Source organism: Condylura cristata, unplaced genomic scaffold (assembly GCF_000260355.1).
Source record: "Condylura cristata isolate star-nosed mole 26May11 unplaced genomic scaffold, ConCri1.0 scaffold00022, whole genome shotgun sequence".
NCBI lineage: Eukaryota > Metazoa > Chordata > Mammalia > Eulipotyphla > Talpidae > Condylura > Condylura cristata.
Genome location: NW_004567123.1, coordinates 3,737,911 through 3,756,327, shown reverse-complemented (window position 1 = coordinate 3,756,327; position 18,417 = coordinate 3,737,911). Strand labels below are relative to the sequence as shown.

Genomic DNA, 18,417 nt, shown 5'->3' with positions numbered 1-18,417 from the left:
AAAGAAAAGATTGCATATCTAAGCACAGACAAAAAGACAGGCAAGGAATACTTAAATAAATTCTGCCATGTATCTGCTGTAATGCAGGCTTCTAATCCTCCTGCCTATCTCCATATAAATGATTCTGTTCAAGACCATAGATGTTTTCTTCACTAAAAGCAGTAAAGCTCTTTTAGATGAAATGTCTAAAAACATCTTGTAATAACTTGGAGCATGCTGGCAAGAGTAGTCACTTGTGACTATGTGTGAAACCCCCTCAGCCAGTCGATATTGTAATAAGCAAAAATGGTAGCATCACTCCATTATTCAGAAAAGCCAACAGCGTGCTTGTTCCTTAGGCTGCAGCATTCATTAAGAAAAGCTTACTGGGCTGAAAGCTGGAAACAGATGATAACGGGATATGATTTTCATATTTAATGCTTTCCTTGGAAGAGTATGTGTGCTACAGATTGATAGAAGAATCAACTGCTACTTTACTAAAAGACTTTCAGGTTTGCCCTATAGCTACCGATGGAATCATTCAGCCAAGAAATTAACTTTTTCTCCTTTTACCTGCTTTATATATCTGCTAAGCAGGCTGCCTGGCTGCCAGTAAATGTTATTATGCAGTTAACTGTTTGGTATTTAAGACTCTTATCAGAAAAGAAACAGAGGCCACACTATTTTGTTTTTATAGTAGGAGGAAGGTTTTAGTTTTTCTTTTTTCTGTGCATTAGCAGGCATTAATCTGAGTTTAGAGGAAGTTTTAGTTTTCCTTCCCAAAGATTAAAAAGTTAAAAAAAAAACAAACCCTAAAATTTGGAGCATTCTTCAAACTGTAAGATATAAAACACCAGGCCCTGGTAACCCTGACCTATATAAAAAGGCCTTCCTTTAATGATAAATGATTTCTGGGCCATTAAATGTACACCAAATGTGGTATGATGTGATAGTCTTCTAAATCATTTAGGCACTTTTTCTGTTGGCATTTGGTCATGAAATAATTGACATGTTTTTAATCTGTAAACCAGTTTGTTCTTTTTCTGCTATTCCTGATAGGCACATTCTTAGGTCAGCAGTATCAGTGGTACTTAAGTAAAACAGGAGGCTTGTTTTCCTGTTTGGACTACTGATTCCTTACCTTACATCCAGTTATATAGTCTCTTTTTTAGCCATATTTAAAATTAAGGCAAGATATATACAACTGACAGCTCCTTAAAATATTTTCTGTAATAACTAGGAAAGAAGAATTTCCTTTATACAAAAATTGTTTTCTCTTTAAAAGCTTTGACTATTGGCTGTGAATAAGAATCAGTTAGGTTTTTTTTTTTTTTTTAATTTAAATCTTGCCTTTTTTATTGATGGTTAATCATTTAAAAGGTAAATACATTTCAGCAAAATCATGAATTAGGTTATCCTTATTATATACTAATTCAAGAACAATTTCTTATTATGTAAGTTATAGCTTCCACTGGAGCCCATGCTCCTGATCTCAAGACAGTCATGCGAATTAGCTTCTGAGTCCAGAGTTACTGGTCTCCAGGTATGGGTCTGAAGCACAGTGTCATTTCACTGATTGAATTCAATAAATGGTTTCGTCAAGTGTTTTGTTTGAGGAGCTACAGCAGGTCCTCCTATGAATGACACAGCTCTTGCCTTTGAGGTGCTTCCTGCAAGTTGGCCTTCTTTCCAACACACATGATAGTATGCGATAAGTGTTTTTTACATAGACAGGCATGAGCTACATGGAAAAGAGAATATACTTCCTCTGAAGTATGTAACTAAAGACTTAGTGGAGGAGATGGGGTTTGGGCTGTTGTGAAGAATGGGTAGAATGTCACTCAGTGGAGATCTGATAGATGTTTTAGGATTAGGAGATGTAATGACTAAAAGAATAGAGGGAGGGAAGCTGGTGGGTAGTTGTCCAGTCTGGCTACAGTCTAACATTCTTGTAGCAAAGTAGTATACATTAAGCTTGGAAAATTACATCATATTCTGAAGTACCAAGCTTAGAATTGAAATTTTCTCCAGGAACATTTTGTGTGTGTATGTGTGCATCAAGTGGAAGGAGTGGTTATACCAGTGTGCAGTTGTAGAAGGAGTGGTTATACCAGTGTGCAGTTGTAGTAAGATGAGATGAACACTGCTATGTAAAATGAGTTGGGGAAAGAAATTCACGAGACTGAGGATATAAGGGTTGGTTCAGAAGAAGGAATTAAGCAAGGACCTGAATTGGGGGTGGCCATTGAAGTAGGAAAACACTAATGAGGGCAGAGGATCTGTCAAATTAATGGTAATTATGAATTAATTTCTAAAAAGTGGTTGTGCAACTTCCCACCATAGATTAACATGGATGCTTTACTGAGAAAAGTCATTAAGCAGTAGTTGTCTATTTTTTTCAGGACAAAATTCTAGCTCAGTTACAGTGAAATATACAGTGTTTCATGATCCAGTTAGAAGATAGACGTGTGGTTGATGGGCAGTGATTTCAGCAATGGGCTTGAGCTATGTCAGGGGCGGTGATAGAGCTGTGATCAGGAGCAGATCTGCTGCAGGAGAGACAGCTGACTGAGGAGACATCCCGGCATTAACACAGTATGAGTGACCCCTTCCCAAGAGAACAGACTGCAACAACCAGGACCTGTGCAGCATTCAAAGGACAGGCAGCTATTTGGGCCCAAGCTCACCTCCAGGGAATGAAGCAACCTGTATTTTGGAGGGGACACTGAAATAAATGTGGCAGCAAGGGAAAAGGAATCATAAGATTATCCTGAAGTGTTCATATTTAAGGAGGAAGTAAATCAGGAAACAGATCCTCAGATAATGACTGAGTTAGTATATTTGGGAGGTGGTTTCATGAAGTCCAGGGAGAAGGGAGAGGAAAGTATCATGGCAGTAAACAGTGTGTGACTGAGTAGGTCACCACTAAGATCAGCTGGAGTTAAATCCCTTGCCCCCAAGAAAGGCTGTGTGGGAAATCCGTACACCTGGGGGTGGGGAGGGAGGTCTTTACCCTTCATTACCCATCTGTCACTGACTGAGAGTTATATCTGGCGCCACTTGTGACTGCTGCTCAGCAGTGAGGAAATCACTCAGATTAGGAGGCATAGGTGTTTGCAGGGGCCTGTTGTGAGGTGGTAAGGCCCCTCGGGATATGAGTGTGGCCCTGTCATACCTGCTATAGGAAAGAACAGAGTCTGTGTGTATTGGGGTGGGGTTGTTTGTGAAGGGGTGGCAGGTTAGTACTAAAGATACCAATGTGACCCAATTTCTTATGCTTACATTGCCCTTCATCAACAATCTCCTTGAATCACTTCTCAGTTGTAAACAGTAAAAGAATCTCCCTAAAGTGGGATTCTGAGCAGTTGTCCAGGTTTCTAATAATTGGCTGTTGCACCTTTATGGGGCTGGTGACCCCTCAAAGCTGTGACAAGTTGACCTGTGTTCAGCCCTGCCTCTCCTTTATCTTACCTTATTTGGATGTGTTCCTTTTAAGAAAACAGTTAGAAATTAAATGGAACTGAATTCCATGTATTTTTTCAAGTCCTCATCCTAAAACTAGATCTGCATATATTTTTTCAGGAAAGGGTAGGATCACTAGATCCTCAGGACAGGGCCTTTTCCCTGCTACACCTGGACAGTGAGAGCGGCCTACCTCCCTACAAAGAGGAAGAGGAGAGAGCTGCTCACTTTGAGCCAGCCATGTGTCCCATTTCAGATGAAGTTTGGACTGTACATATCTAGCTTTCTTTTGGGAGTACATCTTTTGCAGGTTTTTGAGAGTGTGACTCTGATTAACTGCTAACACATTGGTCTTACTCTGTCTCGGGTAAAGACTTTATATCATTATATACGTACGTACTTTTGCATGTAAGTGTAGAGGTAAATATATTTGTATAAACATATTTAAATACATACACTCATTACAAGAACTTTAAAAAATAAGGTCAGTTTTTATCTCCATTTACGGTTCTGGAAATGGAGTCCTAAAGAAGTTAACTAACCTGTCCCCAGATCATACATGGGGTCTGTGGTTGACCTGGGACTCAGATCCCAGCATACTGGTGCAGAGCTTTAATGAATACCCACCTTACTTCTCAGTTTCTGGGAAGAAAGGTTTCACTTTGGAAAATGTGGGAGGAAGCCTTTCTTTAAATCTCTCTCATATAGTCAAGAATGAACATTACAGTTTTCTTTAGCCTCCTCTTTGAGGAGACATTTGGCTGTCCAAGTATAATTCCTCTGCTCTTGTTTATGGTGGAATTACATGACAAGTTGTTCTGTGCCAATGATCTTAACAGGTGAGAGAACTACATTAGTTTTGGTAGATGCACATCTTGCAGTGGAATGATGGGGAAGTTAGGCAAAGTGAATGAGAAGGGGGAAAGGAAACAAGTTGATTTAGAGAGGAAAACAAATTTTGTAGGAAATACCATTTCTTGTCACCTTTTTGATACTACAAGGGATTACAGAAGTCTGCACGGGAGAACAAATACTGATTTCTTATTCTTTAGAAGACTTTCTAAACTTCATATACTTATATTCTTTGAAATACTGTATTCTCAGAAAAGGACATTCTTCTTCATGCAGTCTGGAACAAAAACGTGTTTGTGCCTACACTTTTTGGGAAAAGAAATCTGGCAATAACTATCACAAACAAACATATAGATACATTTTATCTAGGCTTTTGGTAATCTATGCTTTATAAATAAAAGTTCTATATTTGTATTTTATTTCTAATTTTTAAATGTTAATGAATTTTAAAAATTAACATTTATGAGAAAGGTATGAGCAGATGGTTAACCTATTTTGGGAAGAAGTGGTCAGCCTGAGTATGAGATTGTTGTTTTCATTGTGGGGTAGGGTAGGGTATTGCTTCTGTTCCTACTCAGATGTCTCAGAATTAGGCAGTAGAGGCAGTATTCTGTCTCCCTGATGTGGTTTCCTTTGAGCATTTCTTTGGTGAACAAGAAACTGATACAGTCATATCCTTGGTCACCCTATTTGGGAATCATAAAGCATATAGAGGACATACTACATTGTGAAATGAAGTGATAGCAGCCTATTGCTATTGTCACTGTGGCAATAGCAATAGGTATTCTCATTGGTATTCTCATACTCTTGTTAAACTACTGTTCTCATTATGAAACTATAACTTACCTTTGTATTGTTTTCATCAAAGTATTTACTTAGACTTAGGTGTGTAGGTGGTAGTGGTGGTGGTGGCGGTATATGTGTGTGTGTTATTTTTAAAAAATCATTAACTGGTACAATTTTAGGAACGCTGAATGTCTCTTGAAGTTGATACTACTATTCCTCTTTAACCTACATGGTTTGTTTATCAAGTACAAGACCTATTTTAAAACTCTGATTTTGTACTGGTTGAATTTAGTAAGAAATTAGGCACATATGTCAGATTCATTATTCTGAATTTTTATGTATATATATTTTTTCAAAACTGTGGTTCAGTAATACAATTTGAGTTGAAATGAATCAGTTTTGAATATTATACCATAAAAGATGGGCACAGAGGCCCTCCCTGGTGGCGCAGCGGGTTAAAGCCCAGCACTGAGAATCTAAAGCCGCTTTCGCATGAGTTCGATTCCCGCCTGCCCCGGAGGTGGCCACATGGCGTGGCAGACCTCTCCTGACCCGCCCGCTGCTCCCCTCAGCAGTGTACTTCGTCGATCTGCCTGTTCTGCTCCCCACTCTGTCTCTGGTGAAGCCTCTCGCTGCCCCTGAGCCTCTGGCCTGTACCCCAGTTCTGTATGCACAAATAAATAAATCTTTAAAAAAAAAAAAAAAAAAAAAGATGGGCACAGAGCCCTGGTATGTGGGCTTAAGTCCTGGCTCTGTGACCTGAACAAATTGTTCAACCTTGCTAAATCCTTTAAGAGTAAGGATAGTAATTGTGTTGAGGATTTAAAAAAGTAATAAAAATCTACTTTCACCTGGTAAGTGCTTGATAAATGTTCACTGATCTTGTCTCCATTCTTAGCCACCATCACTGTCATTACCATCTTTGTTCTCCATTAAAGTAGCTGTGTGTTGGTCCTGGCTTCTTGCTGCTTGTCTAGGATAGTGGAGAGGCAGCTGTGGAGATAGAGTAGCTACCTATGAATTAAAGAAATGGGAGGTAAAGCAAGCTGGTGGAATAGATTCAACAATAGATTAATTTTTCAGTGATTCACTGTGTAAAATAACTTACAGAACATATCTTTAAGTCTAAGTTTAATGACTATTTTAAAATTTAGATAGCTCCAGCAACTTTTGGGTTTAGTGACAGAGATATCTCTTTGTGATCTCTGTTGTGAAAAATTGGTTGTGTTAAAATATATCACAGTGACAGGATGAAAGAAGAGTGAAGAGTAACATTGATATGTTGTCTTAGTTGTCAAACAAAATGCCACAGTGACAATGTATTTTCTCACAGTTTTGGAGACTGGAAGTCCAAATTTGAGATGCCAGCAGGGTTGGTTTCTGATGAGACCTGTCTCCTTGACAGGTGGCTGTCCTCTGTATCCTCATATGGCCTCTGTGTATGTGCATGGACAGAGCTGGATCTCTGGTGTCTTCCTTTTATAAGCACACCAATACTTTGCAATTAAGACTCTATCCATCTCACCTTATTTAATCTCAATTAACACCTATAAGGTTCACTCTTCAAAGACAGTCACATTGGGGATATGGCTTTCAGAATTGGTGGGGGAGGGTATTATTTTTTACTCTTTTTGTCACTGTGATATAGTATAGACACAACCAATTTTTCATAACATATGATAAAGTGAATTCTGAATAATTATGTGTCCATATGATCTTTTAAAAAAAAAGATTTATTTATGCATGCATGTATGCATGCACAAAAGAACTGGGGTATAAGCCAGAGGCACAGGGGTGAGAGTATTCACCAGAGGCAGAATGGGAGCAGAATAGGCAGATCTACTGAAATACACTGCTGAGGGGAGCAGCAAGCAAGATAGAAGAAATCTGCCACACCATGTGAGTCAACTCCCTGGCTAGGGATCGAACTCATACTACAGTGGCTGCAGAGAGCTTCATAGTGTTGTACTTTAACTAACTGTTGCACCACTAGGGAGGGCCCATGGATGTCAATGTAATCTTAAGGACTTGCTTACATATAAATTTATGTAGAAAATAATAAGAGTGATAGTTATTTTATGTTAACAACTGAAAATTTGGTCCAACAATTCCATTCCCTTTTGTCTGTGAAAATGATGTTAAGAGACACTAAGACTTCCTCAGCATCTTACAGAACATGAGGTATAATCTAAATAATTTTTTTTTGCAATACGGTAATAGTCAAGATCTGCTTTGAAAACTGTAGTTAGTATTTATTGACTAAGACATCATTATAATAATTTCAAACTTGCTTTTATCTCCTTTCCTCTAGTAAAAATGAACTCCTGACTTTAAAAGTTACCCTCTGTTCACTAATAAATATTTTCATTTGCTTTGTTATTTCCCCAACTTCCAATATTTGGAGGATGGATAACTGACAGGAAAAGGAAGAACTGAATTGAAATACTGGACTATAAATTTACCTTAAGGACTCAGCTACAGAAAATGATAGGGAGACACTCTGTCTTTTGACAATAACATCATTCTCTCAAAAACTTTTCAATTTTTGATAGTCTAGTGTCAACAATAGTGTGTCACGTGCATTTTCTTCTCAGCATCCCTGGCTTAGAAATTGCTTTGAGAAGATGCTAGTGATGTTCAGAATTCCTTGTTGCTAAGTGAACAAAATGATAGATTATTTTAAAAAAGAAAAGAGACACCTATGTTAGTGTCTGATCTCAGCAAATGGGAAAGCTGCTAACCTGCAGAAGCCCATCTTATATTTTACTAGAATCAATATTTTACTTTGCAATGTTGAGTCAATTCAAATTTAGTATTGCCTTATAGTGAGTAGCACTTAAGTTTTACAGATTTCTTATACATACTATTGTTATAAAAGTTTAAATAATTGGCCCTCCCTGGTGGCGCAGCGGGTTAAAGCACAGCACTGAGAATCTAAAACTGCTTCCGCATGAGTTCGATTCCCGCCTGCCCTGGAGGTGACCACATGGCGTGGCAGACCTCTCCTGACCCGCCCGCTGCTCCCCTCAGCAGTGTACTTCATCGATCTGCCTGTTCTGTTCCCCACTCTGTCTCTGGTGAAGCCTCTCGCCGCCCCTGAGCTTCTGGCCTGTACCCCAGTTCTGTATGTACAAATAAATAAATCTTTAAAAAAAAAAAAGTTTAAATAATTGCTGGTGGGAATGTAAAATGTTTGGAAAACAGGCTGGCAGTTTCTCAGAATGTTATCTATGCTGACATAGATAACCCAACATTTCCACCCTGGATACCTGGATACTCAAGAGCAGTGAAACCATGTCCACACAAAGTTGTGTACACAAATGCTACAGGAGCAATATTGATAATAGCCAAAAAGCAGAAACAACTAAATGTGTATCATCTGATGAGCAGATACTCAAAAGGTAGTAAATCTATGCAATGGCATTTTATTCAGTTATTAGTATAGAATTTGTGTCTGCTTACAATATGCATAAACCTTGAACATGTCACACAAGAGAAAGCAGTCAAAACCAAATAAGACCATATATTGTACGGTTCCATTTGTGTGAAATGTCTGGTGTAGATGCAACTTTAGGGACAGAAAGTAGATCAGTGATTGCTTAGGGCTAGGGGCTGGTTGAGATGGGGAGTGACTGCTGATAGTTATGTTATTTCTTTTGGGGACGATGAAAACATTTTTAAATGGATTCTGATGATGAAGGCACAACTCTGAACAAATTGAAAGCCCATGGATTGCATACTTTTAAAGGATAAATTGTATAGTATGTGAATTATATCTCAATAAAACTTATAGCACTTTAAATCAAGTAAAATTTATTAACGTGGATAAAAGACAAGTAATGTTAATTTTCCTGACATAATCTTGCACAACTCATTTTAGCTATTTTTTTTCATTGTTTAGATTTATATACATAAATGTAAGCTTACTGGATAGACAATTGTTAGTTTTTTTTCATTTACCATATCTAAGCATTTCCCTTATTATACCACAGTCTTCATATTTAATATATCTGCCTTATTTTTATGACTTTATAACCTTGCCCTGTTACATACTCATACAATTTGCCTTCAATTTTTCGTAATCTAAATATTACTGCAAACAAAAATAACTTGTCTATATAGTTTTTTTCTTGTTAGACTTACTTACTTAGACTATCCTATATAGAATTACAGACCCAAAGACAAGAAGGATGTTTAGGATTCTTGATGCCAGATTCTTTTCCAAGAGGATTCTGCCTGCTTACTCTACCAATAACAGAGATTTTCTGTTCAGCATTGATATTGGAGATTACATTTTTTCATTCTTATTGTTATTTTTAATTGAAATATATTTGGTATATAACACTGTATAAAATTCACTATGCTAATTCGATACCTTATATATTATGATTGTCATTGTACATATCCAACCTCTATTAGTTACATAGTTATCATTTCTTTTTAGGGATTGGAAAAATGGAATTCTAGTCTCTTAACCAATGTGATTATTCTAATTCAGTTTTGTAGCCCATATCACTCTATTGTGCCTTAGATGTCCAGGGTTTATTTATTACTCTTGGCAAGTTTGCATCTTAAACGCCTTCTGTCCTATCCTCCACTTTCCCTGGGAATTATTTTTAAGTGACTTTTTTATTCTAGAATAATCTTAGATTTTCCAAATGTTGTGGATATACTACAAAGAGTTCTCTTGGATCCTCAGTTGGATTACTCAGTTTCCACCAATGTTACCATCTTTTATTACAATGCCAAAGATGTCAAGTCTAAGAAACTAATAGGTATTTCGATTAGCTAAACTTGTCTTTATTCATATTTCACTGATTTTTTCAGTAATGACTTTTTTCTGTTCCAGAATCCGATCTTTGGTTGAGTGCCACTATTTTAATTCTTTTAAATTTAATGTGATAGATATTCATTATTGTCAGTCTTGTTTTCTCCCCCTTTTCAAGAAGCAGATTTTAAATGGACTATTTACAAATATTTAGTTTCATAGTGTTGAGATTGGGTGTTAATTTCTTTCCCAAAAAACTTACCTTGTCAAAGTATTATCCTTGTTACTTAAAAATAGAAACCCTTCTGTGATTTTGCTACTAAAAATCATAACCTGAATTTAATCATGAGGAAATATCAGTCCAACACACATTGACCCTCTACTTAGTAACCAACCTGTACTGGGATGGGACAAGCACACGGGACTGCTGTGATGGCAAATGGATGGGTGAATTGGTGGTGGGAAGTCCACGGGGATTACAACCAAGATGAAAAAAAGTACAAAATGAAGAATGATGTAAAAAAATATATGTGTGTATATGTATTTTATATTATAAGTACATACATATAATTAAAAAGTCAAGGTCAAGAGTGACAATAACTGAGAAATTGTTCCCAATTAAAAGAAATTCTAGAGGTGGCCCTCCCTGGTGGCGCAGCGGGTTAAAGCACTGCATTGAGAAGCTGGGGCCACTTCTGCATGAGTTCGATTCCCGCCTGCCCCGGAGGAGACCACGTGGTGTGGCAGACCTCTCCTGACCCGCCGGCTGCTCCCCTCAGCAGTGTACTTTGTCGATCTGCCTGTTCTGCTCCCCGCTCTGTCTCTGGTGAGTCCTCTCACCCTCCGCATCTCTGGCCTGTACCCCAGTTCTATATGAATAAATAAATAAATCTTTAAAAAAAAAAAAGAAATTCTAGAAACATCACTCTAGACGGATCCTAAAATGGGAAAAGAGAAGCAATAAAAAAGACATTATTGAGTCATCTGACAAAATTTAAGTATGAATTGTGAAAAAAATAAAACTATTGATATTATACTTTCTGACTTTGATCATTAGACTCAGTTCATGAAAAAGAATGTCCCTTTGCTTTGGAAATATACACTGAGGTACGTTAGGGAGAGAACCAGGGTGACTTGATATCCTCGTACATAGTCCAGGGGAAAATAGTGTGCACATAAACTTGTGCATATTGACATGTAGAGAGAGACAGTGATAAAACAAATGGGGCAAGCTATTACAAAGTTGGTAACTCTAATAGAGGGCATTAAGAGAGTTTCTTATATGATTCTTATGATTTTTCTGTAAGTTTAAAATGATATAAAAATAAAAAGTTCCCTGACCCCTCAAGAAAAAAAGTCATCTAGTATTATAGCAGGAAAAGCTTCCTTTTGGAATCAGTATATACTCAAATGCAAGCTGCCTTTATATCTTCACAAGCATGTGATACACCACCAATTCATTGGTTTTTGTTTTTATGCAAAATCACAGACTACCTTTTCATAATTCCTGATTTATTACTGGACACTAAAATGTAATGATCTCAATTAGTGTATTACTTGAATTTGTTGAGGACCCAGAATTCTATTTTTTTTAGTCTGGATGCTTGACAAAAGTAGCACTTAACAATGACATGCTCTAACAGAGAATTGTAACATACTGTTTTTAGGAAGTACCCTCTTGTTTATGAGGTTTAAATTGGTCATTTGTTTTTATTTCCTGAATTGAGGATGCCTTTACTATAGGTTAAATCCTGGTTGCTGGTACTTTTGTTGGTAATGCAGGATAACATTTGGATAGTGGATGTTTCTTTCTGAGTTCTTTGTCCAGTAGTAATGGGCCTGTCTCTCAGAATGGGTCAGAGGGATTTGAGATTTACTGGCTAACAGGAATAACTTGGGGGAATTTCCTTTGATCCTCCCCAGATTGTCTTCCTGTCTGACACATGCCTATCAACAAACTCAGGACTGCTGTATACTCTCTGTGCTCAGGTATTGGTTAATCAGTACTCCCTAAATTTGACTTAAAAAGAATGAAACACCTCCTAAGCTCTTAAGTCTCATTATTGATTTGCCTGAGGTTTTCACTAAATTTCCATTTATTGTATTTCTACTCTGAGTCTCCAACATGTTGCCAATTGAGGCTCCCCATAGTAACTGCCTATCATTATGAATCATCTATTTAAATGTCTTCTTTTTTGAGAAAGGGAAAAATTAGTGTTAAATTATACTAATGGTGGTAGATGGTTTTTGCCTGTATCAAAGTTGCCCTTGTAATTATGTCAACTTTTCTCCTATAAAAGGATAGACACATCGTATACCAGTCCTCCCTTATCTGTGGTTTAACTACCTGTAGTCAACAGCAGTCCAAAAACATTAGGTACAATGATATACTGCACCCACATAGCTTTCATTACAGTGTATTGTTATAATTGTTCTTTTTTGAGATTAATAACTTGATAATCTCTTACTGTCTAATTTATAAATTAAATTTTATAAAAGCTATGAATGTCTAAGGAAAAGCAATATCTATACTATAAGGTTTTAAGCTTTCATTGTGGCTCTTGGGACAGCTCTTCAAGGAGCAAGGAATGTCAAATAACCTGAGGCAAAGAAAAGTGAATTTTTTTTTTTTTAAAGCATTAAGCTTGAGAACTTATGCCCAAAATGGTTCTGAGAATGCTCTAGATAGCTCTGGGAATGCTGTCTGAATTCTGAATTTCTCAATGACCCTATTACATTTTTCAAGGAGGTTTAAATGAAATATTTCAAGGATTTCTATAAAGAAAACCTGGGTAGGAGTTCAGTTAGTATAGCTATTGAGTTATTTTTCAATTTCCCTCTAACTGCTGCCCATAAGCTTTTGTGTGTTATGTTTTCATTTATCTCAATCATTTATTTTCTGACAACTCTTGTGATTTCTTCTTTGATACATTAGTTACTTAAGATTATGTTTTTAATTTCCATATTTGTGAGTTTGCCAAATACTATTTTCTTGATTTCCAATATAATTCCATTATTATCACATAACCTGCTTTCAATCCCTTTAGATTCATTGGACTTGACTTATGGCCTCACATGCGCATCTATACTGAAGAACACTTGAGATGAATATATATTCTGCCATTAGTGGGTGGGTGTTTTGGAAAGATCGAGTTAGTTTATTGTTGTTCAAGTCCTCTGTTTCCTGCATCTTCTGTCTTCATTCTGTCCATTTTTAAATGTGGGGTATTGAAGTCTCCAACTTTAGTGTTGAATTTTCTCCTTTCATTTCATGTTTTGTTTCATGTATTTTAGGACTTTGATATCTGTGTGTGTGTGTGTGTACACGTATATATTTCTGCTACTCTGTGATGCTGTTATAATTCAGATTATGTATTTATATCTTATGATGCTCTTAAACATAGTTTATAATAATTGCTTGATGCCATTTTCTTTTAAGTCCTATAGGAGAAAACAGTTACAAACAAAAATTTTATGGTGTCTTTTATGTTTGCCAGTTTAGTTACTCTTACTATTTGTTTTTTAATATGAACTTTGATGAATGCTTTAATTTTTCCTTCATTTGTGAAGGAATGGTTTGGTGTATATAGGATTCCTGATTGGAAGTCTTTTTCCTTTAAGTACTATGCTACATAATTGCCTGTTGGCATGCCTAGTTTCTGGTGAGAAATTACCCAGTAATTGTAATGGTCCCTTTGTTAGGAGGTGTCTCTTCTCTGTTTTTGCTTCCAAGAATGTCTCTTTTTCTTTGGCTTTCAGTAGTTTGGCTATGATGTGTGTAGGTGAGGATCTCTGTATTTATCATACTTGGATTTTATTGACTATTTTGATATGTGTCTTAATTTTTCCCCCTACACAAATTTGGGGGGTTTTAGCATTATTTATTCAAAATTATTTCTGCATCTTTTTCTTTTCTCCCTCTTCTCCACCTGGAACTCTAATTGTGTATATGATGGCATTCTTTTTAGTGTCCCACAGATCTCTGAGGCTTTGTTCACTTTGTTTTGTTTCCCTTAGCCTGTATAATCTCAATAGACTTACAGTCAAGTTTGTTTATTCTTTCTTCTGCCTGTTCATGTCTGTTGCTGAGTCCTCTTAGTGGATTTTTCATTCTGGTGTTTGTACTTTTCAATTGCAGAATTTCTGTTTGGTCCTTTTTAAAAAAATAATTTCTCTTTATTGCTAGTCACAGTTGAGGCATTGTTCTCATACTTCCCTTTAGTTCTTTAGGCATAATTTTTGTTTAAATATTTAAAACTACTTAAAATAGTTAATTAAAGTGTGTATCTAGTGTATACAGTATTTTGACTGCTTTTTTTGTGGGTTTCATAATTTTTTATACTTAAAATAATAAATGTGGCAACTCTGTGCATCACATTATCCTCTGCCAGAATTTGTTGGTTTTGTTTGTTTAATGACTTTCTGAACTAATCAGTAAAGCCTGCATACTTTGTCATATGTGGTCAGTAGAGTTTATTTCTGGTCAATTAGTTTAATGAACAAAAAGCAGTTAGACAGAACTCTCTTTATGCCTGAAAGCACTAGTTCTCACAATCTTTACCAAGGGGCTTTGGATGTATGTTAAGCACACCTTTAACACTTAACCAGATAGTTTGTAATTCCATGTTTGCCTCCTCTTCCTGCTTGCAAAGAACCTGAAGGTAAACAACGTGAGGTGAAAGCTTTGGCTCTTCTCAGAACTTTCCTTAGTATGCATACAATCCTGGGCATGAAGTTGGTCATCTAGATCTCTAGGAAAATGTTGGAGATTTTGAAAGGCTCCTGTGGAAATCTCATTTGCTTTTTAAATTTTGTTGTTTGTTTGGTTGTTTTGGTTAATCTGTTGTTTGCCCAGAAGTTACCTACTGGCTTTTGTAGCCCGCAACAATTGTCTCTATTTTCAAATGTTCCTAGAAGAAAAGTCCCAAGGCAGATCAAATAAAGACTTTCTTGTAAGTGTGATCTTCTAGGGAACTACCAGGCAGGCAAAAAAAAAAAAAAAAATGGTTGGTCTCTGGGGATGGGGCTTTGAAAGAATTTAATCCCCTTTCTACTCCTTCCTGGCTATTAGGCTGTACTGGTTTATAGGTTGTGATTATAGTGTGTTAGTTTTTTTTTTTTTAATTTATTTATTCGTACAGAACTGGGGTACAGGCCAGAGATGCGGAGGGTGAGAGGATTCACCAGAGACAGAGTGGGGAGCAGAACAGGCAAATCGATGAAATACACTGCTGAGGGGAGCAGCGGGCGGGGGCAAGCAGGGATCGAACTCATGCGGAAGTGGCTTTAGTTTCTTAGTGCAGTGCTTTAACCCGCTGCGCCATCAGGGAGGGCCCTATAGTGTGTTAGTTTTTAAGGTTACTGCAGACTTGAGGAGAGGACAAATGACAATAGAGCAAGTTAAAACATGAACAAATATATTGTCTACACCAAGATTCAGTTATTTTTCTTGAACAAATGGCTCCCCAAATTGTCACAAGATGCTGATCAATTTCTAGAGTTCAGAAAAGTTCTTCTAAAGTTGGTTTCTGGTATTTTTGCTTCTTTTATAGAGCACTTTAGAGCAGAGACTTTGAGAGGTTATTTCACTATGTTCTCTGACATCACTGATAATTTGTTTTTTACCTTCAAAGTAGTGTAATAAACTCAAAAATAAAAATCCTAAGGTATTTTAAGGTAAACTAGATCTGGATTATTTCAATCATGTGAATGACAGTATTTCTCTTAAAATTTAGATCTCAGTTTTCCATCTTTACAGGAGGGATGAAAGTACTTCTTCATTCCCCCCTCCCCCACACACACACACTTACTTGCAAACTGAATGCTGATGTATGTGGATGTGTTTCGGTGCTTTTGGAAGGAAAACATTTAACTTCCTCAAGACTTCATATTGTTAGTTCTGGTTCTGCTTCCCACTGTATTCCCTTGATCAAGCCACTGAACCAGTTGCTTCTCTTTCCCTTTTCCCCTTCTCCTTTCATCCCTCACTTTTCTCTACATGGATTTGCTAATAAATTTAAATAGCTTTAAATGCCCTTATAGTTACTGGAAGATGTTCAGGAAAAACTGCTGTTGTTATTGGCAGTTTGACCAGAATGATTATTTTACACATAAGAAGTATTTTTTAATGCAATCCAAAATATTATTGGAAGTTTTTTATATTGTACATAGCACTAAACATAAGTTTTGAAACTTCTAATATAGTCCTTTGTATGAATCTCAACCTCTTTTTATTGAGTACCTTCCTAACTCCATCAAATGTAAGATTCTCTGTGGAAAGCTGTTAGAATTCACTGACCTGAATTAGAACTCCAGGAAAATGTTGTGCTGTTTTCAAAGCCTCCTGTGGACATCTTATTCACTACTTTTCCCTTTTAGTTGTGTTAACATATATGTAACTTAAAACATACCATTTCAACCATGTTTCAGTGTACAGCTCAGTAGAATAAGGTGCATTCATTCATATAATTGTGTAATACATGCATTTCTCTTTGAAAAACATAGGCTTCATAGTTCTTTGATAATATTTGTTTCGTGAATAATGTTAAATAGAGCTGTACTGTTGTTTGCTTGTTTTGTAGAAGCCTTGAGTTTCATAAAATGTGGTGGGTTTTGATTTCAATGGCCATGCTTCTTTTACTTCATTGAATTTCTGGTAACAGCTGAAGAACCTAATTGTCATACACACATCTCTTGGTACTGCAGGTTGCAATGAAGGCAGGAATTAACTCTGAGACAGCCATGTCAAGAGGATTGTATCAACCGGCAACAATCTTTATGGGCCGCCAAATGTCAGCAGTCTCAAGCATTGGAGATTTCTGTACAGAGAGGAAATCGCCCCAACCCATGAAGAACTTTTCAATTCCTGACCCACATTCACACCGACAGACAGCCGAGAGCAGTAATGTGACAGACAGCTATGTACAAACTTATAGTGACATGCAGTGCTTAAATAAGTCTGACAAAACAGATGGAACGACATCTCTTCAGATTGTTGAGAAAATGACAGTCGCAGTCACTGTACTGTGTGAGGAGGAACAAACTCACTGCTTGGAGATAGGAAATAGAATGCATCATGGCAGGAATAATTTATCTGAAGTTAAAAAGTCTGCTGAACTTCATTCCCCGTTACAGGAAAGATTAAGTCCAGAGAACAGAACCACTGATTTAAAGCATGACAGTTCCAGCAGATCAGAGGGATCAGAGGGAGAAATACTGACACAGGAACATATAGAAGTCAAGGAAGAAAGAGGCAGACCGCCAGTCTCTCCCATATCAGTCTCAGAATACTGTACATCTGAAAATAAGTGTTCTCAAGAGAAGCATACTGCTTGGGAAGGTTTCTCTGGTATGGTGAAAGGCTGAGATTATTTGCTGATTTTTGTTGGTAGTTAGTTTTACTGGGTGGTTGTGGTCTTATGTAAGAATACACTCTCTCATTTTATCACTAAAGCAAAGTAGTGACTTTATGAACAGCTTCCATTTAATAACATTTTTAAAATATATAAATGCAAATATTTTTGCAAGTAAATTATCTGATTTTTAAACCTTGTGTAGTATCGATTAAATATTTTAGGACTTTTTATTAAACACTCAGTTACTTGTTTCTCCATTGTTTTAACTGGTGAGTTAGTTTCTGTTCTATGAGGTAGAACATCATATCTCCTCCTGAAGTTAGTGAACAGTAATCTGTTTGTATCCCATTTTACAGATCATCCTCTTCAGGGGCACCTAGAGTCACAGACACCTCTCAGAAAAATGCAGGAAGAGCAGGAGGAGGAAAGTTTGAGCAGCAGCAGTGACCTCACAGTTTCTGTAAGTGAAGATGATCTGATTTTAAAGAGTCCAGAACCACAGCCAATTCCGGGTGACAAGATGGCAGGAGAAGATGGAATAGAGGCCTTTAAATTAATCCACTCTGAGCAAGAAAAAGATGCCTTATCTACTGAAAAACATAATTGTATTTTGCAAACTCTAAGCTCTCCTGATTCAAAAAAGGAATCCTCCACTAACTCACCAACAAGAGAGTAAGCCATTCAATATTTTTACTGTTCTGTTTTTAATTAGAGACATTTTTCAAGACCATTCTATTGGGAATATATTATTGAACATTTAGCCATGAATTTGTAAGTTTCTTAAGCCTCATAAATAGTCTTTTAGATAAGGTCCAGTTTTTTCCTTATTTATTTATTTATTTTACAAAATAGCTTTTAAAATCTTGATATCATTGAATCATGTGGAATAACAATTTTAAGCTTCCCAAACATTTCCTGGTTAATTCATAGGTCACTCTGCACCACCCCTACCCTCCATATTTTTTTTTTTTTAAACACTTTTTTTTTTTTAATTTATTCGTACAGAACTGAGGTACAGGTCAGAGATGCGGAGGGTGAGAGGATTCACCAGACACAGAGTAGGGTACAGAACAGGCAGATTGACAAAGTACACTGCTGAGGGGAGCAGCAGGCGGGTCAGGAGAGGTCTGCCTCACCATGTGGATCTCCTCCGGGGCAGGCGGGATCGAACTCATGTGGAAGTGGCTTAAGCTTCTTGTGCTGTGCTTTAACCCG

The 18,417-nt window shown here is 36.9% G+C and overlaps 1 protein-coding gene across 4 annotated transcripts in view; it reads left to right on the top strand.

The window, feature by feature from the left end:
- Positions 1–18,417, top strand: part of KIZ (kizuna centrosomal protein) — a 106,568-nt gene that overhangs the window by 19,437 nt on the left and 68,714 nt on the right. For all 4 annotated transcript variants that reach the window (XM_012728425.1, XM_012728426.1, XM_012728424.1 and 1 more), the window contains 2 exons: positions 16,553–17,195; positions 17,559–17,874. In XM_012728425.1, the coding sequence (XP_012583879.1) occupies positions 16,553–17,195; positions 17,559–17,874 (959 nt within the window). The remainder of the gene's footprint in view (positions 1–16,552; positions 17,196–17,558; positions 17,875–18,417) is intronic.